The sequence below is a fragment of the Phyllopteryx taeniolatus genome, chromosome 10, assembly GCF_024500385.1.
Source record: "Phyllopteryx taeniolatus isolate TA_2022b chromosome 10, UOR_Ptae_1.2, whole genome shotgun sequence".
In the NCBI taxonomy this organism is placed as follows: Eukaryota; Metazoa; Chordata; class Actinopteri; order Syngnathiformes; family Syngnathidae; genus Phyllopteryx; species Phyllopteryx taeniolatus.
Window position 1 is genome coordinate 9282065 of NC_084511.1, and position 25434 is coordinate 9307498.

The 25434-nt window shown below is 43.6% G+C and overlaps 3 protein-coding genes across 6 annotated transcripts; 1 reads left to right on the forward strand and 2 right to left on the reverse strand.

Annotated features, from left to right (window-relative positions):
* Positions 1 to 139: 139 nt before the first annotated feature.
* Positions 140 to 6612, reverse strand: shisa3 (shisa family member 3). Its single transcript, XM_061788461.1, has 2 exons — positions 6081 to 6612; positions 140 to 881 (listed from the first exon to the last, which is right to left on the reverse strand). The coding sequence occupies exons 1-2, from the start codon at positions 6445 to 6447 to the stop codon at positions 328 to 330; spliced, it is 921 nt and encodes a 306-aa protein (XP_061644445.1). The 5' UTR covers positions 6448 to 6612; the 3' UTR covers positions 140 to 327.
* Positions 4146 to 15988, forward strand: LOC133485098 (BEN domain-containing protein 4). 4 transcript variants are annotated; one of them, XM_061788453.1, is made up of 7 exons: positions 6747 to 7201; positions 7305 to 8117; positions 11892 to 12437; positions 13023 to 13114; positions 13193 to 13216; positions 14037 to 14277; positions 15320 to 15988. In XM_061788453.1, the coding sequence occupies exons 2-7, from the start codon at positions 7754 to 7756 to the stop codon at positions 15547 to 15549; spliced, it is 1497 nt and encodes a 498-aa protein (XP_061644437.1). In that variant the 5' UTR covers positions 6747 to 7201; positions 7305 to 7753; the 3' UTR covers positions 15550 to 15988. The 4 variants fall into 4 exon arrangements, with proteins under 4 accessions (XP_061644436.1, XP_061644435.1, XP_061644437.1 ...); XM_061788452.1 differs by lacking the exon at positions 6747 to 7201 and adding an exon at positions 4146 to 4180 and having other exon boundaries at positions 13023 to 13216; XM_061788451.1 differs by lacking the exon at positions 6747 to 7201 and adding an exon at positions 6505 to 6632 and having other exon boundaries at positions 13023 to 13216.
* Positions 15989 to 20323: 4335 nt separating this feature from the next.
* On the reverse strand, positions 20324 to 25210 carry LOC133485100 (uncharacterized). The gene is made up of 2 exons (XM_061788456.1): positions 24880 to 25210; positions 20324 to 24134 (listed from the first exon to the last, which is right to left on the reverse strand). Exon 2 carries the CDS (start codon positions 23767 to 23769, stop codon positions 22486 to 22488), a length of 1284 nt encoding a protein of 427 aa, XP_061644440.1. The 5' UTR covers positions 23770 to 24134; positions 24880 to 25210; the 3' UTR covers positions 20324 to 22485.
* Positions 25211 to 25434: the final 224 nt, after the last annotated feature.

Genomic DNA, 25434 nt, shown 5'->3' on the forward strand with positions numbered 1-25434 from the left:
TTTAAATGATGCAGCCTAATTTATTGTCAGTTTTGCAGAGCCCAGGAACCACAGTTTGAGAACCACTGCATTCAAAGATCTGTGAGGAGACCGTCATGGAAAGTCCTTCAAATTGTCAAAAAAAAACTGAATATCCTGGTTCACCTTTTCTCAAGCAGCCCATCATCTTCCTGGATTGCCAAGATTATTTGTTTATTGTTAAAATAACAGCCCATACAAAACAGTCATGGTGTTTGTGTACAATATACAATACAAAAAAGTGCGTAGGTGCCTCATTCAGGTAGGTTGAAGTCTCTCCAACCAGGTCCAGTCTGGCAGCAGCACTTGTCAACTCTGGCTGAAGTCGGCGAAACCCTTTGCCGAGGCGAATGCGTCGGGCTGCAGGGGAAAGAAGTACTGCTGGGGCAGGAGGAACGCAGCGCCCTGCGAGGGCTGCTGGAGGGGCAGCTGAGCGTGGGCATGCTGGAGAACCCCCGACGCCGGAGGGGACGTGTAGGGTGGCGGCAGAGACGGGGGCAACGTCTGATGGGTTTGAGTCGGCGTGGACGCCGGGGTAGAGACTGAGGCGGACACCAGGCAACCGTGCTGCTGTTGCCCCCCGATGGAGAACCTCCGCGTGGAGCTGCCGCCGCCCCCCGCTGAGCTGGAGCCGGTGGTGGCCGTGCTGGACTGCCTCGACGGGGCACGGAGGCTGGGCGGCGCGGCCGTGAGGATCATGGGGATGGTCTCTCCCTGGCAGCTGCGCAGCGAGAAGCGAATGGGCTGCTGGGCGGGCTGCTTGGGCCGCAGGCAGGTGCAGCAATAGACGGCCACGAGGGAGCCCACCACCACGAAGGCCACGAACATGCTGCTCACCATGAGGAAGGGCACGTAGACGGGCTCTGCGAACAAAGACGAGGACATCTGAGTCGGGCCGCGTTTTGTGGCCTAGTTTGGATATGCACAATCGGAAATCCTCAGATCGTAATCAAGTCTCAAACATTCACTAATCACAAAAAAACTTAGGGACAATGGGCTTTGGGCTGAAGTATACGGAATGAACCTTAAATGCACTCCAATGTTCCCCCACTATTCCCGATGGGTAGGGGCAGAGCCCTGTTGCGAATCGCGAAAATCTGTGAGTATTTGACACTTCTTCTGAAAAAGGGTTAGCTGTATTTAATGACCTTTATTGCCACAAGATGGTAGCAAAGCACTACTTTCCCATTAAACTGGGCTTTGGTCTTGTCGCTTCGCAGGGATCGTTTTTCCACATGGACTAATGAGACTGTGGACGCGTGCGCCACTCCGTGTAGAATTAAGTAAGGCATGATGGCGACGAGCCAGGAGGAAAGGCTCTATGAAAGACGCTACGGTGCAATGTGTCTACTGCAAAACAGAACTACCTAACATACCACAACAGCATGCCTTATGTTTGCCGACACAATGTGACATAAATATTGTTAGCTCATTTATTCTTCTTCCTAGCCTTCAGCCGCTAGTTCAAACGTATTGTTATGCCCTCACAAGTGGTCAAGGATATACACATCTTTCAATCACTTTATTGAACAAACGTTACGCGTAATAAACACATTCATCCACGAGCTTCTATGGCCCGCAACTGATGTCCAGTCACTCAACGCGCATACTGGCTAACAGTTAGCCTGTTAACCATACACAAGTGAACAGCCAAGAGGGCGATTGTGTCAACTTGTTGAATCGTGTCTTGTGCACTTCTTCGCTGATTCAAATAGTTTGCTGTCTAAAAGGAGCAACAACATGACGTTGGCGATGGGAACTTTAGCTCCATCCGCGCAGATCCTACGGCATAACTCTTCCAGGCAATTAAATGATGAAATACATAAATGAGTGACAAAACGTGAGATTTTATAACACTGTTGATTACGTCTTCGCTCAGTTGAAAGTACTCTTAAAATTCCAAATTCAGGTGTCGAGACACGCAGTGTTGCTACCGAAGAACATTTGTGGTGATTATTGTTGTCGAAACATAAAAAAAAAATGGGACATTATCTGTACAGAAAGATATTCGGATGGCCTTTTTAGCTACATTATATTTTCTTTATTATTGATATTACCATACTTGAGATGGGTATTAGACTACATTTTCAACTACGGGGAAAATTAAAGCTCAATCAATTATTATTATTATTTTTTTTTTTACTGTTAATGGGCTGGAAGAATGAATCTCTGAATATTCTGAACTGGTGTTTCTATGCAAGTGCTGCGTCCATGCTAACAGGAAGAGTTGTGCCATAGCGTGCATGTAGCTCAACCTCACACAGCTGATGTCATGCTGGCCTTATTTAGAAAATAAACCGGTTGAGAGTGATACACAAGTGCATTGTGCTTAAGCAATTCACAGAATACACAATCAGTCAATCTTCTAATAAATGACATGCCGTGTACGATGTCACATAGAGTTGGTCTCAGAGGGAGAAACTAGTTCATGTATCTCTTGGACTTTTGAAAGAAAAGCTACAGGACACAATTGTTCCCAATCAATTCACTTCTATATGAGAGCATTAATGTCGCATCTCTATTTCTCCACAGGTAGATATTCTTGAACAGCACAAACGCTTCAGGTCACACCTCACCGAGTGTGCGCACTCGGCGGGAGGAAATCACAAGAGTGTTTGTTTATTTTGTTCGAGAATTTAAAAGGAGGGGAAAAAAGGAAATTGCGTGACCTCACGTTCGGCCATTCCGCACGCCCGCCCACGGCTGTGTGATCCGTTTGGAAAATTTGAAACGGATAAAAGCTCTCAAGAGGACCGTTGGTAACTTTTGACAAGCCACAGTGACTCCATGTAAATGTTTGAAGGGGGCCAGAAGAGTGACTTCACTATGACTGAGCTGTGCCTTATGCGCTCTCTTACGTCAGCTCACTGAAAGGCAGTGCAAAGTTTAATGTTCTATTAGTTATTAGGTTGTCGTCACAACTCGCCCTTAAAAACAAGCATTAAGTGTTAAACCCTAAATGTTACCAAAGAGGATTTTCATTTTGAGGTCCCCTTGGGTCAAAAAATGTAAATACTGAAATGCATATTGTTGGGTTTTTTTGGTGGGGGGGGGCGGGGGAGGGGTAAGCATTACCTAATGTGCTGAATTTATTTTCAGCTTATGTTTGAAAACTCCAAACTCAGAATAATAAGTTAGTTTGTTGTTTAGTTGGCCACCTCAGGAAAAATGCATCTTTCTCTTTGTGGTATGTACAACTTGAAATAGGCAAGCCCGTCTTAGAAACGTGAAATGTGTTACATTTGCCACAAAACCTAAAAGAGGGCTTTATTGAATGTTTCTGTATGTACTGGTTCCCTTGAAACATGGCATGAATACGACAACATGCTAATTACTGGGAATGTTATTTTGTGTTGCCCATCGCCTGTTTTTAGCAATTTACACAGGACAGGACTAAACAGGACATGCGAGTACTGAATGCAAACCCTATGTATTACCTAATGTACTATTGTACCACCTAATTGCCTGAAAATTGCTAACTTGTGTTAGAAACTATGTTAAGTGTTCATTAAAATGTCCCCAAAAGAGGGAAATGCCTTTTTGAAAAGGCACATCTTGATGTTGTTCTCTTAAAGAGGACCATTTGACAACAATTAGACAAGATGTTAGTCCAAAAATGGCTGCTTTTGTAGGTTCTTTATAAAACTGAAGATGAAAACCAATCGTCAATGTTGTGTCGGAATCAGAAAACCTCCAAGCATTCTTAAATAGTCAATCTAAACAAAAGTGTCACCAAAAATTTGTCCTTTTCTGTTTATGTAAAGTCAGCCCTGAAATGGTTAACGTCCTGTTTATTGTGTTGCTCATCACTTACTTTATTCGATTTTTTGGATGGAAATCAAGAGGAAAAGTTGCATTAGAAACCTAAATCCAAAATGACTGTTTTTCTGGGTTGGTTATTAAAGTTAGGCACAACTCATACAAATATCATCTAAAAGATAAATTAAGGTAATAATACTCTTTCTCTGTTAATTTAGGATGGAAATCAAGTGGCCAGGTTGTGTCAGAAAGCAAAAACTAAGTCAAAAGTAATACAAAGTGTTACTTTTGTTCAGTTTAGGAGATTCTATTTGTTTTTAGACCTGCATGGTGGCCCGCTCATCCCTCAAACGACCTTTGTCCTGTATGTCGTCACCCCGCACATGTTGTGCTGTCTGGAAAGGTACGTACTCCATAGTCGGTGTCGGGCAAAACCTGTTTGTTAACCATCACTTATTTTATTAAATTGCATGCAAAACAAGAGGAAACACTGTGTTAGAAGCCTACAACTAAGTCACGTGTATATTTGATGATGGCAAGACAACAAATATTAGCAGCCCAAAATGTCTTTTTTTTTGCAGGTTGTTTATCAGCTAATCAATTACGTTTACCGCTACCACTAGGCAAACGTGATGGGGAAACATAAGAAGTCAAAATATTCTCAGCCAACTATACATTCAGATGTGACCGAGCGGACTGGTTAACGCATCCGCCTCACACTTCTGAGGTTCTGGGTACAAATCCAGCTGCGTGGGTTTTCTCCAGGCACTCCGGTTTCCTCCCACATTCCAAAATCCTGCATGCTAGGTTAATTGAAAACTCTAATGTGCGAATAATTGCTCGTTTTGTTTCTTGTAATCAAACAAAACTTTTTATTATTATTTTTTTTATGTGTTGTGGGTCGTATTGAGCCCACGGGTCGTAGGTTGCTTACCCCTGCCTTAAATGTTAGTCCCAAAAATGATGTATGTCCTGTTTATTATTAATCACTGACTTTATTCAATCTAAAAATATAGAGGAAAATGTCCATTGGAAAGATAAAAACCAAGGTAAGGACAGTATAAAGTGTCTCAAAACTGAATAATTGAGGCAGTTTCTGGTGAGTTCATATTAGTCCAAAAATGTTTTATGTCCTGTTTATATTATGCATCGCCTAATTTTTATTCAACTTAGAATGGAATTCATGAGGAGAGACTGAGTTGGAAAACTTAACACGAAGTTACATGTACAGTATATTTGATGTTAATGTTGCCTTAAATGTTTGTCAAAAAAGGCTATATATGCGGGTCATGTTCAATATGATTCCGTTTAGGATGGAAATCGTGTTAGAAAACTCCAGTTCAAAGTAAATTAACGAATAGGCAACATTTTTGTCCAAAATGACTTGTTTTTTTGGTGATCGTATGAACATTTAGGCTGAAAAACAAATACAAATGTCACCTAAAGGAGAAATTGAGGTATTGTATACACTCTCACATTTAGGATTCAAAAACAATGGGCAAACTTTTGTTGAAAAGAACTAAAAATATTCTTTCGATATATTTGAAACTGGCAGCTAAAAGTGCTCTTATGCCCTGTTTATGTCCCATTTGATCCAATTGAGGACTGAAATTGAAACGAAAACTATTAGTCCAAAAATGCTTTATGTCCTGTTTGTCTTTTATTTTATTCAATTTTGGGTAAAAAATCAACTTGAACCCAAAACCTAAAAAAAAATAAAATTTTAACTCGACAAATTATAGTCAAATTACTGTTTTGGGGCATTATTTCTGAATTGATATTATGTACTGTTCGTCCTTACATGCTTCATTTCCTGTTTATGTTTTTAAGTCTTCTATTTTGTTCAATTTGTAGAACAAAAACATCCTGCAAAACTGAAACTTTGGACTAGCATTTGTCGAATTGTTGTCAAATGATCAATTACATCAAGGCGTGTCTTTAGAAACACATTTCTCCCATTTCGGTAACATTTGAATGCAAACTTTAACTCTTGCGTTCCATCGTCAATTGAGTCAAATAGGACGGAAACGGGACGCAAAGCATTTTACGACTAACATCGCATGAACAGAGTACACGACTTCTATTCCTCTTAGAAGTGAGAGATTTGAAATGACTTTTTTTTTTTTTTTTTTTTAAGGAAATGAAGAAACTACGTCCGCTGGACTTGAATGTGTTGTTTTTCCACAAGTGCGCGGTGGGCCTGATCTCGCCCGCGGACCATGGCTTCCCCACACTTGTTGTCACCTATGGCACGCGTTGCGTTGCGTTGCGTTGCGGTGCTCTGGTGCCTCTTTGGTACGTACGTGCCGCATACTCGGTGTCGTCGTCGTCGTCAGCGGCGGCGGCCGGCCGGTCGTTGGTGCAGCCGTCCTGCTCCAGGCGCGCGTCCGCGGCGGCGCAGCAGTAGCGGAGCGCGCACGAGCCGCAGCACACGGCGGCGTCGGCGGTGTCGAAGTCCTCCGGACACTGGAAGCCGTCGTGGTAGTTGCCGCTGGCGTCCAGCCAGCCGTGGCAGTACTCCCCCTGCGCGTCCGAGATCCGCAGATTCCAAGTGAGGTATCCGAGCAGGAGGCAGCCGAGCAGGCGCACCATCCCGGCCGGCGGCGGCGGCGACGAGGCTGATGACGATGACGGTGACGGTGACGGGCCGAACTCCTGCAAACTTGTCATCAAGTCACCTTGAGTCCACCCAAAGCACGGCGAGTCCTCCGTTTAGCCGACTAAATGGCGAACAGGCGTCTGTTCGGGAAGGTTCCGACGACGCCTCATCCCTCTTTCTCTCGCGGAGCTCCGCCGCCTTGTGAGCTCGACTCCAGTCGGACTCCGCCGCCCTGGGGCCCCGGCTCCAAGTTTTGGTGGGTGCCCGTGACGTCATTTCCGAGCGACGCCCTCAGACGCGCGCGCAGCTCAGCCACTCAGAGCTAAAGTGGAGTAACTCCAATTTAGTCCATTTTGCAGGAGAGCGATTTCAAGTTTTAGGGCTGCGTAAAAAAAAAAAAGAAAAGATAATTTTAAAAAAATGGGACATGGGAATGTTTTGTTTTGTTTTGGTCGCCTAAAACTGAAAAATGTTCAATTCATTGGGCTGTTTGCGGCTGGTTAGCACATCTGCCTCACAGTTCTGAGGACCGGGGTTCAAATCCCGGCCCCGCCTGTGTGGAGTTTGCGTGTTGGTTTTCTCCGGCGACTCCGGTTTCCTCCCACATCCCCAAAACACGCGTGGTTGATCGAAGACTCTAAATTGCTTTGTGAATGGCTGTTTGTTTACATGTGGCTTGCGATTGGCCGGCGACCAGTTCAGGGTGTATCCCGCCTCTCGCCCCGAAGATCGCTGGGATAGGCCCCAGCCTTCCTTTTGACCCTCGCGAGGATACAGAAAATGGATGGCTCAATGGCCTGTTGATGAGCGTAGTCGTATTTCTTGGTATACTGGTTTAGCTATTGATTTAAGGTGGTTTAAGATTGAATCTGCGATACATATATTTATATATATATATATAACAAATTGTATTGCGTGTGCTTTTCAGTCATCATGGCCCTTTGATGTGGCCCAGCACGGCGTTCCTGTGGCGACGGCGCCCCTTTGTGGTGCTTTCTGAACTTGCTCGTGGCTTCCCTTCACGTCCATCCAGCCAAAAGAGGGATGCAGCCGTTCCAGTTCTTTGAGATTGACTTCATCGCGTGCACAATCCATAACAAGAAATGCAGCCAATAACGGACATCAATGTAAATGTTAGTTTCGCGGAGTTGTGGACTGCAAACGGGGCGAGTCCCGCCCGTCTCCCACCCCAGCCACCACCTTCCGGACCAGTCTCGACATCGACCTCCCGCCCGGGGATTGGAGAGGCTGCATGTCAGTAAATATTAGCCCCATAAACGCCCACCCGCCCTGCCTCCTCCTCCGATAACCGAGGACGGCAGACAGTGACGGAGAGAGCCATCGCAAGCGCGCTCCTTACCTGGCTGGAAGGCAGGGATGGACGGGCACATGCGGCCCGCCGACGAAGGCCCCTCCGCGGTCAAGATGAATCGCCTCCACTGGAAGTGCGCCTCCATCGAGCCTTCGCTTTTCACCGACGCTCGACAGTTCACGTTCCAGCCCGGGCAGCATTTCCCTTTCCAGACGCAGAACCAGCTGAAGCCCCGCCACCACCACCAGAGGTTCCCCGGCGAGGGCAGGCCCAGCTGCGGGGTCCCGACATCCACCTCCGCGGAGGCGGCGGGCGGCGTTGCTCTCGGTACCCGGCAGCGGCGCGCCATCGTCGGCATAGCGGAGTCCACACTCCCCGCTGGACGACCGAAGCAGGAATCTCCAGTCTGCGCGTTCGGGATCACTTCAGGTGCGTTTATAACTTGAAGTTCAGGCAGTTTGGCATGTTCATGTCGCCTTTTATATTTCATTGCAATCGTATAAGACTCACTTGTGTCACGTCCTGACATAAACACAGGTGTACAGTACTCACTCATCATGACTTGCAGTGAATGCAAAGAGCAACGTCTCTCATTTGCGCCCATCGAGCGTCACGTTTGGTTTCCATTTCTTCTTGTTAGGCGTCATTGATGTTCGGTTCTAATGAGAGCAGCCGTGATTGGATCTCCGCTGTGCAAAATGACACTGGATTGACTTCTGTGCACATTAGCCCCCTTAGGTCCTCTCGCTGCAAGACATTGTTCCTGCTCGGGCTGCCGCTCATAGCGGTGAGTTTAAATGAGGTTTCTGTGCCCAGGAAGGATGGGAGGGTGTGTCCGAGGCACACCAACCTGAGATGAAAGCAATGAACCCAATCCTTGCTGCTGTGAAATTAAACATGAGACATCTCATCCTCTAATCACATTTGAATCTCTTCATCACAGTTGGCGGGCTGCTGCCGCTTTATTGTTGCTTTGCAGCCTTGTTGGAGCATTCGGTGTCATAACCAACCTGCATACAACGTGCTGTGCAATAGCCCAAAGATTGCAAGTATGCCGATTTGTTCACATTTCCCCCATAAGAAATGAAGAAAATAAAAATCATCAGTCTGGCATCACGCACCTCACACATTCCCCTTTTTAAAGACACTGTCAAGTTAATTCGGAGATATTTGTTTCTTAATACGTTCAAAATGTTTGACGATACTTGCTGAAAACATGGAAAAATTGGGCGGCACGGTGGCCGACTGGTTAGAGCGTCAGCCTCACAGTTCTGTTTTTTTACCATTAGTGTTGTCCTGATATTTTGGGCGTGGCTAAAACTGTGCCGCGTGAGTTTCCCCTCCTCTACTATATAAGAACTTGAGCAGCTTCATTCACGTCAGCGGTTATCTGGCGCAACGTGAAGTTAGCAAGCTAGCTATGCTTGCACCCCAAAAAATGCATCTTACTTTTGTATAGTCCGCTACTGTGGCCGTTTTAGAGCGCCTCATTGTTGGGCCCGAGTGCGTGCGCGTCACGGAAAGAAGGCAGAAGAGCAAAGGGGCAAAAAACGAAACGACCAAACGCTGAACTGGTCGCCATCCAATCGCAGGGCACATATAAAAAAAAAAATACAACAACCATTCGGACAATTCAAAGTCTTCATTTAACCGACCGTGCATATTTTTGGAATGCGGAAGGAAACTGGAGTACGCCACACAGTCCAGGCCGGATTTGGTCCCCAGAACTGTGAGGCAGACGTGCTAACCAGTATTTTTTTTTTTTTCGAATTTCAAAACAAAGATGGCTAAGATAAACAAATGATTTTAACATTTAGCAAATCTGAAAAGCTGTTCAATCAACATATGCTGAAAGACATTTAAACGTGTAACACGTAACAGTTACGTGTTGGAGTTTTACTATTCAAAATTTTGGCACCAATGTTTTCCCCTTTAGTGCAAATACTGTAAATATTGGTTCCAAATATCAGTTATTGTCTTCCTTGATTACGAATAATAGTTATCAGCCCTGAAAAAAAAAATCATATCTGTCCATCTCTCGTATTTGTTTTCACTTTACGGGAATTTTTGTATGGCTCAAAAGTCAACCAAGTCCATCATTGCGGGAGACGTCAGAAAAATCTCATGAGAAAAGCTCAATGAGCATTTTAAGCGTTAATTCCCCGCGTTTTGCTTTTTCGTTGTTTCTTAGGGGAGGTTGTTTTTGTTTTCTTTTGTTTTATAAAAGGCATGTTGCTAATGGCTAATAAATAGCATGAAAATGAACTTATGAGTGGATTTTGTTTAACTTTGGAGGGACCACTGGAGTCACGTCAATAAAACACCGTAAAGTACCGTAACAACATTACTGCTTTTTGAATGCGGGTCTGCTGTAATTCCCTAATATTAATCTTATTTTAATAGTACTTGTGTCACAAAAAGGCCACCAAAGAAAAAGAAAAAAACTTGGGCTGAGTTTATCCTGTGCCGCACACAATGGCGGTCCATGTTTTATAACCAAAGAAAAATAAAAACAGACACGCATTCGGAACTCTGCAGTTTTGTATCACCGTATCGGCAGATTTTTAGCAAACATTTGGATTCTGAATTGTATCATTGTTGTGTTCAGATTTAAACGTTCCACTGAATTACTTCACGAGGTAAAACAAAAGCAAATATCCTGAATTTTGTCAACAAGTAGAACATACACCTCATCCTCACTGATGATCCGCTTAATGTTCCCTTGATGACAGGAAATAAACTTGATTAAAAGAAGCGCCCAATGCTGAATGCACGCATATAAAAAATGGCCTTCTCCAAGTGTTGTGATTAAAACAAACGGGTCTCATAAATTCTCCATGGCTGAGCGTGTTGCGTTTAATGACATTTTACGAGGCTACTTAGTTCGCTGTGCCACTGATGTGGCGAGGGAAGCGGTAAGGCGGCGGGAGGGGGAGGGAGTAGCGGATGGATGATATCAGCCACATCTCCACTGGTACACACAGCCACCACGCATATTAATAACCATGACACATCTGTGCCAGGCTGATAGACACATCTGAGCGATTGTGTGTGTGTGTGTATGCATGAAGTGGACGTGCCTGGACTAAAAGGCTGGAATGTTATTATTATTCAGTTCCACAATCAGTTCCAGAAGCACGGTAATCAACTTTGGTAAATGAATACCTCTGACAGTGTCGGTCAAAACATTTTCAATGTTATCTTTGCAAAGACTGAATGGATTCTGAACATTGACGTGCATTTTGAATATTAACAAGCCCGTGTTGTGACCAAGTGTGATTTGTGAGCATAATGTTACCAGTATCTGTGAGCTTACCAGTATCTTAAGAGCTTTATTAGGGGGGGAACCTTAAACTCCATGTCAGCTTGTAAATGTCAGCTTCACAAATGCCTCGTGTAATGACGTCTACTGTGATGCATGGTGATAAAGTCATGGTCCTGTTTTTACCAGTTTTTTGTTTTTTTTTCCTGAGGGGAGAGTCAATTTGAGGTGCATTGTTTAATTTTCTTGCAGGGTGATGACACACTGGTGTCTCTTAATGTTCAAGGTCTATATCTATTGGGAACTTCTGTAACCCCTTGCCCTCACTTAAAAAAAAAAAAGTCTCAATGATTTTTGATTCCATCATAATGCAGGCCTTTTTTTCAAACTCTATTTAGTTGAAGACCCCGTTAAAAATAGGTCCCATAACTGGCAGGAAACAGCTTCGTACAAGAGCGAGTTGAATTCGAAAACAATGTTGCAGCTGAGTCTACTCAACAAATGGAGGCAGGTTGTAGTTGCTGCATAGGTGAGTGGGGTCACGTCAAGGATGCCATTAAGAACGGCCTGCTCAGCAAATGCAGGGCCAGACACAAGTAGGACACAAAACCTCAGGCAGCCTAGTCGTGACGCCAACTTGTGTAGATCAAAAATGGCACCCTGGAGTTGGCAGCCTGTTACAACAGCTCCACTAATTTTCTCATTCAGTTGTACTTTCCACCTTTTGTTTTTGTTTTGGTCATTTACTAGTCGAGCGTAGTGTAACCCCATTGTGTAGTTGTCACTGTTGTTTTGGCTGTGACATCCATTGGAGCAGAGTATCTTTTTTTGTGCCTTCACGGACAGCAGGTTTTCCCGTTTTTTTTTTTCTCAGTTTCTCACATCAAAACCTTGCAACCATTTGAACAAATACTGCGAACTGTTGTTCCTTATTTGATCAGAGAACCGACTCATCTTGGACGCCTTCGCCAAGGAGTGCAGCCGAGTGCTCAGCCTACTCAACAATGGGCGGCTGCTGGAACCCTCGCCGTCCGTCCCCTCCAGCGTCAAGATGGAGGAAGGTTCCGGCACCATTCACGGCTCCAAACCTGAGGAGAGTTCCTCCTCCTCGTCCACTGAGCCAGAAGAGGAAGCGCAACAAAGCCATTTGAACCAACAACAGACCTCTGCTGTTCTGCGCATCTTCACAGACTCCCTGCACAGCTATCTCCTCTCAGGGCAGCAGAAACAGCCTCGTCTTGTTTTGGGCTTGGATGAGGAGCAGTGCCACTCAGGCGAGCCTGGTTCCGAGGTGTCACCCCCGAGACGCACCCAAGTGGGCTGGGGCTCCCCGACGCCGTCCGACTCGTACGGACACCCTTCATCCACGCTGCCGGAAGAGGAGGACGAGGAGAGCTGCTGCCCGCGTTGCCTGGAACTGGAGCAGGAAGTGCTGTCACTGCAGCAGGAGAACGAGGAACTCCGCAACAAGTTGGACACCGTCCCAGGTGTGTTCATGAAAGCCAGTTTTTACCAGTTCTCAACTGCAAACAGTTGTGGTGAGAAGCTTTGTGGAAGACAGGAAAATGTCGGAATATGTCACTGAATTTGCACATTTAGGGACACGTGCACCATTTAATTACTTTATACATGTAATAAGACGCTTGTAAATATTGTTGCCGTCCAACCATGACACCACAGCATGTACAGTAGGTATTTGATCCCTTCCTATTTGAAAAAAAAACATTGAAAAAGAACATGACAAGATTCTAGACCCCAGCCAAAGCTGAACAATTTCTCACCGTCAGTGACACTTTCAAATACAAACTATAAAAAGATCACATATACTAAGCCCACAGCGAATACTAACTTGATGAGAAGAGGTTTGATAGATATGAGTATCTAAAGAAAAATGTGCTACGTATTTTTACGTGTTGATTGTGGGAACATTCTTGGAAGAATACCCACCTACAATAAGAAAGTACATTTGGTTCATGAATCCTAAACATGAAGTTACAGGTGCCAACAAAAAAAACTATGTTTTGTATTGTCACTGTGAGTGGTTGTGTTCTCATTAACTCACTTCTGCACAGTTCCCTGTCAAAATGTTCTTGACTACTTCAAGAATGTTGTTGAGTTTCGCAACCAGCTGGTGTCACCGATACCAGAGGAGCCGCTCACTGAGGTGAGGTTAAAATCAAAGTCTGAGAGTCTGTATGTTTTGAGGTTGTTTGAAGTAAAATTGCATATTCCTTCTTTGCAGGAAGAACAACAAACAATCTTTGAGGTTGGTGGTTCTTGTTGATCCTAATCTGTATAGCTTATTCATACCAGAAAATAGTCCGGTGTCTTAGTATCTCACTTGGGCGAGACTTCATCTTGTATTGGATGTCAGACAGAAAGTCAGCAAATCATCATCAAAAGTTAATGACTTACAAATTTACAAAGTGTAATTACAAATGTATGTACACTTTTATGTTTCTCTTTTACTATTTACACTTATTTCAAATAAAATGTTCTCATGTTATTTGTGTCGATTTTTCTCAAAATCCTTAATCTAATTCAAATGCAAATGCATTTAAAGCACCTCATTGCCAAAGACAAATGTAAGGAATGAAACTTCTTAATATGAACTGACAAACTACTGAATGCAAAAAAATTGTCTGACTGGTCTGCGGTCTGCTGAATTCGGCTGTAAACACACTCGCACTGGTGCAGCCCGCCCACTCTCGGCTCCGCTGGGCTGCGCTGGTCTATGAAATTACCAACACTGGTCTAACCCGCCCCTGGCACACAGTTTGCACCATTCATGAAAATAGGGCTCTTAAATGTCAGCTTCAACCATCAAGGGTTGGTTATCCACAAAATTCGTTAGTTATTTTTTGGCCTGATCCATCAGCTATTATCAATTTGATAGTTTTTGGTAATCCTTAATAACAAATCACAGAAAAACATAACCTATGTTGGTAATTGCGGCACTGTTGCATACTGTATGACCAAAATGGCACCTGTTGGAAAATATTCCTCAACCGTCCACCAGATGCTGCTGCACATTTCGGAAGAGCTGTTTCTAGAAAATCACATAAAACATTTCATCGTCTCTACAGGGAAGCAAGCAGCTGCTGGAGAACTACCCGCTCTTCATCACCAATAAGCAGTGGGAAGAGGCGGTCAACTCCTCCAAGAAAGACGGCCGGCGGCTGCTGCGCTACCTGATCCGCTTTATCTTCACCACCGACGAGCTCAAGTTCTCGTGCGGCCTGGGCAAACGGAAGCGCTCGGTCCACTTGAGAGAGCCGGGCTTGGAGAGACGACCGCTCAACCCCGTCAAAGTCAGCTGCCTCAGAGGTACCCGTGGAACACAATCAGTTATATAACAATGATCAGCATCTGATCTGTTAAAAAAATAAATAAATGTTTCCCGTAGGGCTTAATGGAAAAAGTAATTGATTATTCAGTCCAACTGTAGACATCAAAAGCCTTTACACACAAACTGTAGGGTAGGGATTGGGCTTTGACGCTGTATCTGGCACAATTGAGGTCGGAGCATAAAGGGTATTTTTACATGTACCCTTCTAGCATCTAAATAGCCTTTTGGGCAGCACAGTGAGTAGTGGTTGGCACGTCTGCCTCACAGTCAGGAGATCTGAGTTTGAATCTGTGTTGGAACACCACTGTGTAGGTTTTCTCCAGGTACTCTGGCTGTCTCCCCAATTCCGAAAACATACACGTTCGGTTGATTGAAGACTTCAAATCGTCCGTATGTACAGACATGTGCCCAGCGATTGACTGGCGACCAGTCCAGGCCAGATACCAGTGACGTGAATGTGTACACGCGGTATAAATTGCCCTTTTGAGCAAACACTTGTATCTTAAAGTTCTATTGATGGACACCAAATTAAGGGAGAGATTTTTGGTATGACCGGATACTGACACATTTATTCTACTTATATCCTGATGAAAATGTACAATGTATTACTTGTTCATTTTCATTGTGTTTTCATGAAACCTTATAATGGATTTTTCAAAGCTTTCACCCTTTCATCCACCCAACCATAAAAATGCCACATCTAGTTGTATCTGTTAAAACATTATTTTCTTAAATCAAGACAAGAACCCTGAGGTTTTGGAGCAATAGTGTACAGAATATTATTGGCCAGTGGCTCAGTCAATAGGGATGGTGTAGGAAACAGAAAAGGTGTTAAGGTGCTAATGTTTCATGTTCACAGTTTCAACTTCTAATGTTTCAAAACCTCTGTTAAAGCAAGAAACCCAGTAATTCTAAAGTATAGCTGGTCCCAGATACCAGTACATGATTTTTGGGGCAACATACGAAACAGAAGTACAACAGAACCAAATAAAGGTTCTCTTCTCCAACTGTCCTCGTCAGAGTTTATCCGGATGCACTGCGCCTCTAACCCAGACTGGTGGATGCCTTCGGAGGAGCAGATCAATAAAGTTTTCAGCGACGCCGTAGGCCATGCTCGGCAAGGCCGCGCCGTGGGCACTTTCCTGGGGGGCGGAGGAGGTGCTAGCGTCCTCTACCTGGACAGCTTTGACGGACACCTGTCGCAGGACGAGCTCTATTTGAAAGGTTGTCACAATGGCCAGTTGGACTGAAGGACAGACATCAAGTGTAGCTATACAGCAACATATTCCAAGACAATGACCTTATCCTGTTACTTTACAATAGAGATGAGGAACCCTTTTCCTATCAGGGGCCAAATCCTTAAAGGGCCATACTAAATTCATGAGAAAAATATGAATGCCACGATCAAACAAATCTTTCCTAATATACAATATGAGAAATTGTGTTTTTTATTTTTATTTTTTTTAAATTGTTATTATTTTTTAATAACAATTCCTCTGAGGTCATCCAATTATTTGTTAATAGAATGACGGCTGGATCAGATGCAGTAAAATGCCCATGAATTGTAGGTTCCTTACTCCTGCTTTCCACAGTGGCAACTTTCCACATGAAGATAAAGTGCTTCTCCATTTATTGTGTTGCCCCGCAATAGCTAATTGCAGGATAGACTTAAAGGAGTTTTGCACCAGATTTGTCTTCCATTTGCATTCTTTTCATTGTTTTCTTTATCACATTAGAAAGCGAGAAAGTGACACTCAAACACCTCCATTACACAAGGTATTATATATATATTTCTTTGGGGTAGTTAAGCAAAACATTAGCGAGTGTGACAAAGCACCTTTAATTGTAAACCTCGTTTGGCGTGCCCCCTGAGAGGTAAGCTTATGTAACCTGTAGTTTTGCACATTGCTTCATTTAAGCAAAATTAATGTGTCCTGTTTCTGCAGTGAGAAATTTTGTCAAAGTTTTTGGCCCGAGCAGTGTCGAATGACAATACACTCGCGCCTGGTGTGAAAACTGTGGCAAAATGGGACAAAACGTGCACCAAACGCAGCAGAACGTGACAAAACTTGAAAGGACTGTGAGTTGCCGGGAATACATATGATTCCCGTCCGACTAAGGACCGCCTCAAAGTTTACTTATGCCTTATTATGTACTTTCATGTTTAGTTGCGTTGACCCCTTTTTTTTTTTTTACTCCAGCCAGTTTCCAGTTTCTCATCCACATCTTGACTGCCGTGGCAAAGTTTTTGACAGTTTAAGAATCTGGTCGGGCATCCATGCCAATCGCGGCCTGTTACGCTCGTTAATCCCGTCCGCCGTCATTTTCTCATGACCCATTTTGTCCACAGTAGCCTGAAACATGATTGCCGTGGCTACCGGGAACACAATGTAAACATAGCCTTAGCGCTCCTTTTTTTGTTTTAAGTCCAACATCCTGTGTGCGATGTAATCAGTGAGCATCTAAATGCTATGTTTTGCGTTTTCTGTAGATAAATCTTTTTGTGTGTGTGTGAAGCCACCACAAAAGGATACCATTAATAGCAAAGAGATTTTTAAAAAGTGCACTGTGACATTGGAGCGCATCTAGCTGCTCAGTGCAATAGTAGCAATACGATTAATTGTTAATTACATATAGTACCATTAAAAAAAATAAGATTGGCCCCTCTCTCAAATTCCTATTTTAAAAAAATGTCAATTTGTCTTTATTAAGGTGAAAAAAAATACTCAAAGCTACCTGTCCCTGTGTGGAAAAAGTAATTGCCCCCTACATTTAATAACTGATTGGGCCACACTCAGCAGCAATAAGTGATATCCAGCGTTTTCCATAACTGCCAATGAGTCTTTCACATCTCCGTGGTGATATTTGGTCCTACTCTTCCGTGCAGAATTGTTTGAATTCAGCAACAATGGAGGTTTTTCGAGCATGAAAAGCCTTTATCAGGTCATGACGAAGCATTTCAATCGGATTGAGTTTTGGATCGCTGTCCTGCTGCAGAAATCAAATGCGCTTCAGCTTGAAGTCACAAACTGATGGCCGAACATTCTGCTTAATGATTTTCTGGTAAAAAGCTGAATTCTTGGTTCCATCAATCCCAGCCAGTCGTCCAACTCCTGAAGTAGCAAGCAACCCCAGACCATCACACTACGACCAACATGTTACTGTTGGTACTATGTACTGTATAATGAATGCTGTGTAATATGTACACCATGTGTCACGAGACCTTCCAAAAAGCTCCACTTTTCGTCTCGTCAGTCCATAGTATATTCTTCCAAAAGTCATTTTTATTTTTTTAGCAAAAGTAAGACAAACCTTTTTTCTTTTTGAGGATATTGGCTCTCATCGGGCCTCCTTCACTAACCGTGCTCACACACATTTTTTGTTTAAATCATGCACACGCACAAATCTGTGATTCATCATGTTCGTACTTGTTTTTGTGCGTACTCTGTAAACAAATTTAGAACCTCAGACCATACGCGCACACAAATAATGATAATCTTTTGAAAAAAAATGTCGAACACACATCTTAAACATATTAATGCTAGTCATTCATAAAACAATAATTTTTATGTATATGTGTAAGTATGGAGTAGTTATCCCTTACTATCTATTTTCACAACCTGTGCTGTGTTTGTTCATTCTCAGCTCTTAATTTATTTTTTCGATACATGTTTTGTGTTCAGTATTCTCTAGTTTAACTTCAGAATTAATGAAATTTTTTTTTTACATATATAATCATGTTAATATTGTCGGTTGCTGGGCTTTGCAAGCTTTCTGATGTACAAACCTTTTGAAAATAGGATAAAGATGAAGAAAGTTCAGAATCTTTTGAGGCCATGTCGCTGAGATGTGTCACACTAATATCCTTGTATAGGGAACTGGGGGTACAGTTTATGCAGATTGGCGCGCCACGGGCATGACCCCCTCATTTAGAATGATGTCTGATTCATTAACATCCACATGGTGGTGCAAATTAAATTGCCCCGTATGCACCTGTCATGAATCAACCAGTGATTTTGCATAACTGCTCGACTAGTGCGCAGAGTTAGAACATTTCTACCCATTTATTAGTGACTGAGGCCCATTGTGGTTTGCTGGAGTCCTAAAGCTTTAGCAACAGTAATTCATGATTTAAGAAGGGGGGGCCATTACATTTGCACACACGACCAGGGAGCTTTTAATTATTATTATTATTTTTTAAAACCTTATTAAAATAAAATCCCCATTTCAAAACAGCATTTTATGTTTATTTGGGTTATTGGTGTCTGATCCAGTATGTACATTTGTTTGATCATCTTAAATTGGGGAACCTGCAAAAATCTAAGAATTTGAGAAGGGGGGGGGTTAATGAACTTTACCAAGCAAATGCTAATGTCAATAAGTGTACACTGTTATACACCACAGACAGAAATACGGCCACAAGGTGGCACCATCCTGTGCCCTCTCTATATAGTGTCTGTTGTCAGACATCCATTAAGTGTAAGTAGTTCTACTTTGTTTTAGTTTTATTGCACAGTGGGGAACCCTGCAAAAAATTAATTACCTTTACATTACAGTGGACCCCTGCATATTCACAGTTCAGATATTTAACCCCTGCTTATTCACTTTATTATTTTTTTGTCCCAATCCCCCTGCTTATTTGCAGTTTTGTCAGGATTTTTGTTGTTGTTTTGTTTTCTTTTCCATGGCAATTACAGAATTTGTGGCTTTTTGCTATTCGTGGCCAGGCCTCGGCCTTATCCACCACGAATAGCGGGGGTCCACTTTATTTCATTATGGGAAATTTTGGGAGGAAATGAGAACAGCTTGCAAGTCAACAAGAATTTGGAGGTTCCACTTTCATTTGCTGCTGTGCGGTTTGCACCGAAGTTATTACTTTTCAGATTGACATGATACCAAAGGTAAATCAGGTCACCAAAAACTACTTGAATTACTTCCCTATAATTTTTGGGTGGTGGGGGTCCTATTAAAACAGTGAATTGTGGGTGGAAATGTAAAGTGAAAGAAAAAAAACAAAACATTCCTTTTTGAATTTTTTTTTTAATAGATTTTCTTCTGCTTGTAGGGTTTTGCTATACAACGCCTTAAATTTGACATCACAATGTTAAAGCTTATTGCCCTGACAAGAATGTTTGACTATCCCAACAGAAGCACAACAAGACATCTTTAAACATGCCCTTTCTTCCTTTTTTAGATGTTCACTGGAATTGTATGACATGATGTCATTGGGCAATTTAGTGTTATGAATGTACTTTGTAAACATTGCTGTGGAAAAGTGTACTGTAATCTAGAGTACTCTTACGTGCAAGTGTGTGTGTTGGGGCTCGTTTTTTTTTTTTTAAGCCACGTAGAAAAGTGCCACGGGAACCTTAAAAATGTTGCATTATGTCCTTCTACTCTGAATGTGAACATTTACTGTAACTATTGCTCCTTTATTCTTTCAGTCGCTATCTCAACACTGAAAAGAAATATTGATTTGATTTTTACAAATCTTATGGTTTCAGTTTCTGGTTTATAATTCATAATAAAGGGTAAACTGAAACTGACCAATCATCGATCTTCTCTAATTTAGCTGGCTAACAGTTATCAAGCTAGCTACTGGTTAGCTCTCAGGCTAGCTACCAACGGGTGTACATAAATGTATATCTTTGTATTGGATGCATTTTCATCATATATATTTCAATTAAAATGTCCCTGTCTATCAATTGTAATTGTAATATGATTATATGTATAGCGAGGTAGCCAGCTATTCATCTGTACACTAGTCTATTGTCGCCATTCGTTTTTGTATTGACTGTTATGTAGTGTTACTGTATCAATTTGATATAATTACATTTCCGTCCGGCCTGCTTCATCAGAATCGTTCTTTCATGTATGACTTTATTACCATTTGATATTTATATGTAGTTATTCTTATTGTCTCTCTGAATATCAATGTCATACACATGTAACAGGTGTGTGGATAGGGTTCAATGAAGACGCTTCAATTTACTGGTTTCCAGAATTTATTTACACCTGCAGAAGACATCACAGCACATCAATTGCCTTCTGAAGTCCTCTCTACACTACAGACGGCCAACATGTATGATGGAAGCAGAGCACAGCAGATTCCACAGCAAATAATAAAAGAACCATGAGTAGGGGGGGAAAGGAAAACAAAACTCATTGAGATTAAATTCACAAATACTCAAAATAACCATGAAATGATTAATGACATCCAAACGTTAGGAAGCAAAATAATTATGTACAATGTTTAACTCCATTACACTTAACACCCACTGAATATGATCGAATACGAGCACCTACTACACAGTATACATCATCTAAAACATCTCAGAATACGAGGGCTCCTCATCAGAAATGCAACATCAAATGAATCTCGTGAGGATGGAGTGATATGAGAGCAACGCTTATCTCTCACCCGCTTCTGGGATGGGGTCACGCCATCAGACTCCATGAGGTCAGCAGCTTTCATTTGTGATGTTCTCAACCTTTTAGTGGGTTCTATCAACACGCCACTCCTGTCAAGTATGTGTCCAAGAAACTTCACAGATCTCCTAAGGATTGAGCACTTTTGGGGGGACAGCTTCAAGGTATGCTACGTAGTCTCCCAAACACCGTCTCCAGTCATTGCAAGGCAGTTTCCTCATCACCAGCAAATCATCTAAGTAACACAGCAGACTCAGATTTGGTCTCACAAAATGCTGTTCATCATACGCATGAAGCTCCCAAGTCTCTTACAGAGGCCCTGTGGCAGACAGTTGTACTCATACAAGCCCATGGGTTTGGTCAAGGCTGAATACTTGCTATCGTCCTTTTGGAGTGGCTTGTTGTAGAACCCGGAGGTCCAATCCATCGTGCTGAACACAGTTTCCTCCCAGCTCCGCAAGACAATCCATCTGGTGAGGAAGCAGCTGGGCGTTCTTCAGTGTCCTCTTGTTCAACCAGCGAAAATCTGTACATTTGATCGCCATTCCCCCCACCCCCACCCCTCATATCAAGCACCAATAGTGAGGCATTCTCATTTCCTTCTGTTCCATTCCACTCAATATTTGTTGCAATTTCTGGTTTTGGCCAGGGGGCACTATCCTGTACAGCAGCCTGAATGCATTGGCAGATGAATGTGGTTCACAAACCCTTTCGCCTCCCCACAGTTAAGATGGTGGCTTGAAAAGACATCCTCGTACTGCAAAACAAGCTCAGCCATTCTCCTCTTGTAGTCTTCCGACAACTCACATGACTCAATGTCAACCGCACTTCGCCCAAATGATGGAAGCTTGTCTCCGACAGTGCTTGCTCCTGCAATGGGTGGCGCAGCTGGCAAAGGGAACCTTTGAGCGTTCAGCAACATCTGTGTCCTCAAGTGCAGTTAGGCTGTTGTAGGGAAAACATCAACGAGGTTTGCGTGGCACCTTGACAGCACAGGTTTTTCAGATGTACAGTACAGTATTGATGAGCTTTAACGGGACCCGTCTGTCTCCCCACAGTGAAGTGGCAATCCTTTCGACCAAAATGCCGCTGGGAGCTCTGTCAGAACTTTATTGCCAAGGGAGACAACTGTGTGTCAGCTGTGCGCTTTACCCCAAATGAGATATTCATAGCCAGGCTCGAGGCAGGTCGCTGAGTTACACCTGACTGTGCCGATACTGTCAGGAAAGTTTCCATGGGTTCAGACCAGAGAGAACTGACAGGAAACATTCCAGACACCGTTTTCCAGGAGAACTCTCATAACTTGGACCGATGCAGGAGGTGCATCAGGAAGAACGAGTATGGGGACGCACATTTTACAGACATACACTTCCATTTCCACATCAAAAGCACACTTTGGTTTGCTGCACACCATCGAGCCAAAATAAAACATTCTGCCCATTTCCACAGTCCCACCCACATCAACACCTGTTTAGAAGAGACTGTCACCGTTGCCAAACCTGTGAATATTTTTATTCACAACTTTAGAGTCATTGCACATATGAGTAAACAGTCTCAGCATCAGAAATGTTGTCATTTGGAGAGTTCTTGGTGTGACCTCTAGTGCCTCCCTCTGAATACAGGTCAGCTAGTTTACCTGAGATTGAGATTGGGGGGATTTTTTTAACAGTGCAGTTGAGTCTGGTGTGGCAAGCAAAGCGCAGTCTGTCAGACATACAGTGTGAAATTGTGTTGTGGTTTGTGTCATCACACACTTTTCAACTCTCTTCTCGCTGGCGTCTATCCCGAGGGACACGCTGGAAACTCCCACCGCAATTTGGATGAGAAGTGTTGCACTGTTCCATTTTCTCCATCATCTTCTGAAACGTGTCAACCATGCGATTGAGCAATCTCTCCTCCGACTGTTGCAGATTTTGAGCAACAACTGGAACGAAGGATTGGATTTTATCATATTGCGACACACCTTGAACTTGGACTGATGCCACAGAATGGCAGGGACCGTGACACGCATGATGTTGGGCTTGCAGAGACGAAGTTGAAGGACTCGGAGTGCAAACGTCCTCAGATGCTGCCGGGCACGATGGTGGCGCACTGGGCTGCGCAGAGCTAATGGCGGCAAGGTGGCTTTTCACCTGTGCAGCACCGTAGGTTCTCCCACTGACTCTCAACTCTCTCTTATAATCATCAATTCTCAGCTGGACATCGTGTGAGGTCGACTCATGAATTGGCTTCAATTTTAAGACACTGGAGAACTCTGGGTCGGGGAAGTGTTTTACAAACATGAAAGCCACTTCTTCATTCATGTTCTCAGAATGCCTCCCTTGTCTGCACAGGCCTTCAAGAGCAAGATCTGCTGCTTTATTCAGCCTTAACCAGTAGTCAACTGGGTTTTCAGTACGCTTGGGCAGGACAGCATAAAAGTCAGAAAGAGGGAGACATGAAGGAGTGTCACCAAAATAGTGAAGAAGAACATTGTGTATCAGTTCAGGCCTCTTTTTAACATCAACTTTAGGATCACTACATGAGGCAATCTTCACAACATTCCTGGCCTTGCCCAGCAAAAGATGCATGATCTCATTTGCCTTGTCACACACAGGAGTAGCTTGCTTCCTGAGGTGAGTCTCAGTCATGTCAATCCAGTCCTGGACCGAGTATTTGTCAGTGCCATCGCCTGTAAATGTCTGTAGGTCTCTGTCATTGTCATTGTGTACTTGTGTACTCAGGGTAGGAGAGGCAGTCTGGCTATCAGAATTTGTGTTCACAACACCAGCTAACATTAGCTTTGCAACAATGGATTCACCAATTTGGGCACCTAAGTGCCCAACCATGTCTTTGAGGCGGTGGACAGCATCAACGTCACTGTAGGGTGTGGACGTTTCGGGACACTCCCTGACAGGAGTACAACTTGGGCCCTGACACAACCCTGAATCTGAAAACCCATTGAGTGTGAACTCTGAACGTTCCAAGCCCCCACTGTCAACAATATCACTGAGCCAAGCACCTCTACCCTTGGGAAACGTAGAACTAGCGGATTTATCCATTGCTATCTTAACAATTGTTTTCAACCCTCAAATTACTTGCGTGGAGCAGAATGGAGCAGAAATAGAAATAGTATTTGTCGTACTAGAGCGGTTCCAACTACCGGAGACAAACTCCTTGTGTGTTTTTGGACATACTTGGCAAATAAAGATGATTCTGATTCTGTTTCTGAAATTCAGTGATTGTCTTTTTTAGCAGTGAACCCTAAACCACAGTCTTTCATAAACCTGACCGTACAAAAGTCTCGAAAAATGGATCAGGACAGAAGCGCAGCATCCACAGCGACGATGATGACCATGAGACCCAAAAGGTGGAGAGGGTTCACTGAAGACGCTTCAATTTACTTGTTTCCAGAATGTATTTACACCTGCAGAAGACATTACAGGACATTAATTGACTTCGTAAGACCTTTCTGCACACGTCTGCTCCTCCTGGGAAAAGAAAATACAAAAACATGAATTTAGCAGGCGGCACGGTAGTCGACTGGTTCGAGCTTCTGCCTCACAGTTCTGCGGACCGGGGTTCAATCCCCGGCCCTGCATGTGTGGAGTTTGCATGTTCTCCGCGTGTCTGCGTGGGTTTTCTCCGGGCACTCCGGTTTCCTCCCACATCCCAAAAACATGCGTGGTAGGTTAATTGACAACTCTAAATTGCCCATAGGATGTGAATGTGAGTTTGTTTGTATGTGCCCTGCGATTGGCTGGCAACCAGTTCAGGGTGTACCCCGCCTCCTGCCCGATGATGGCTGGGATAGGCTCCAGCAGCCCGCGACCCGTGTGAGGATAAGCGGAAGAGAAAATGGATGGATGGATGCATTTCGTGGGTTTTATGCGCTGGAAGCCCAAATTATGTAAAAATAAACAAATAAATACTTGAAATTGTTTCAATTGTGGGCCCCGCGGCTATAATCAATGAAAGTTTAACGTTTTGAATGGAATTATGGAAATGAATAAACTTTTCCATGATATTACATTTCTTTTGGAAAGGGTCTGTATTTTCAGTCAATGAAAAATAAATACATGAATGGCTCCAAATTGATACCTACAGATGAACGGATAGCTGGTAAAAAAAAATAAATAAAAAAAGTTAAGTAATGTGCGGGGTGTACTCACTTTTATGAGTCCATAAAACACAGTACAGTACGTCTGCCACCTCTCAAAGTGGCAATCCTCGAGTGTATATTTCATGCGAATGTTTGTTCATTTCACGCCGGTGTCCACTAGGTCGCGTCAGAGCTACACAGATGACGAACAAGTCGGTAAGCCTCATAATTTGTGCCGCATACACTGTGTAATAAATAAGCAGTCTTTCCACGCAAGCGCTTGCGCGTGCTTGGCGTCATCGTCTTCGTCGTTTGTTTTTTTTCCCCCTCTGATGTCGGTGTTGCGTCGTCATCACGCAACGCGGTGACGACGGGCAGCACATGGTCGCACGTGGTTTTCATAGATATGATTGTTTCAAATGGTTTTGTCTTGCTCTCCGGTGCTGGTCACGTGACCGCGATGGTTCCGCCCAGAACAACTCCAGCGTGTGTTGACATTCCGGTACTGTACAGAGCCATTTTATTTGCGGCTGGGCTAATTGTGCAGCTTTCTGGCAGATCTGCGCCGTCGATTTTCTTCAGCGCAGCGTGTCTGGCGCGCCTGCCGGTCGCGTTCCGGGATGGT

What these genes read in the sequence shown, in the direction of transcription:
- shisa3 (XM_061788461.1), bottom strand. Translation starts at nt 6,447, where the DNA reads ATGACAAGTTTGCAGGAGTTCGGCCCGTCACCGTCACCGTCATCGTCA. An exon ending in CGACACCGAGTATGCGGCAC is followed by an intron (nt 882 to 6,080) that starts GTACGTACCAAA and finishes CTTTGTTCGCAG; the next exon opens with AGCCCGTCTACGTGCCCTTC.
- LOC133485100 (XM_061788456.1), bottom strand. Translation starts at nt 23,769, where the DNA reads ATGGATAAATCCGCTAGTTCTACGTTTCCCAAGGGTAGAGGTGCTTGG.
- LOC133485098 (XM_061788452.1), top strand. Translation starts at nt 7,754, where the DNA reads ATGGACGGGCACATGCGGCCCGCCGACGAAGGCCCCTCCGCGGTCAAG. An exon ending in CGCGTTCGGGATCACTTCAG is followed by an intron (nt 8,118 to 11,891) that starts GTGCGTTTATAA and finishes TTATTTGATCAG; the next exon opens with AGAACCGACTCATCTTGGAC. An exon ending in CAAAGTCAGCTGCCTCAGAG is followed by an intron (nt 14,278 to 15,319) that starts GTACCCGTGGAA and finishes TGTCCTCGTCAG; the next exon opens with AGTTTATCCGGATGCACTGC.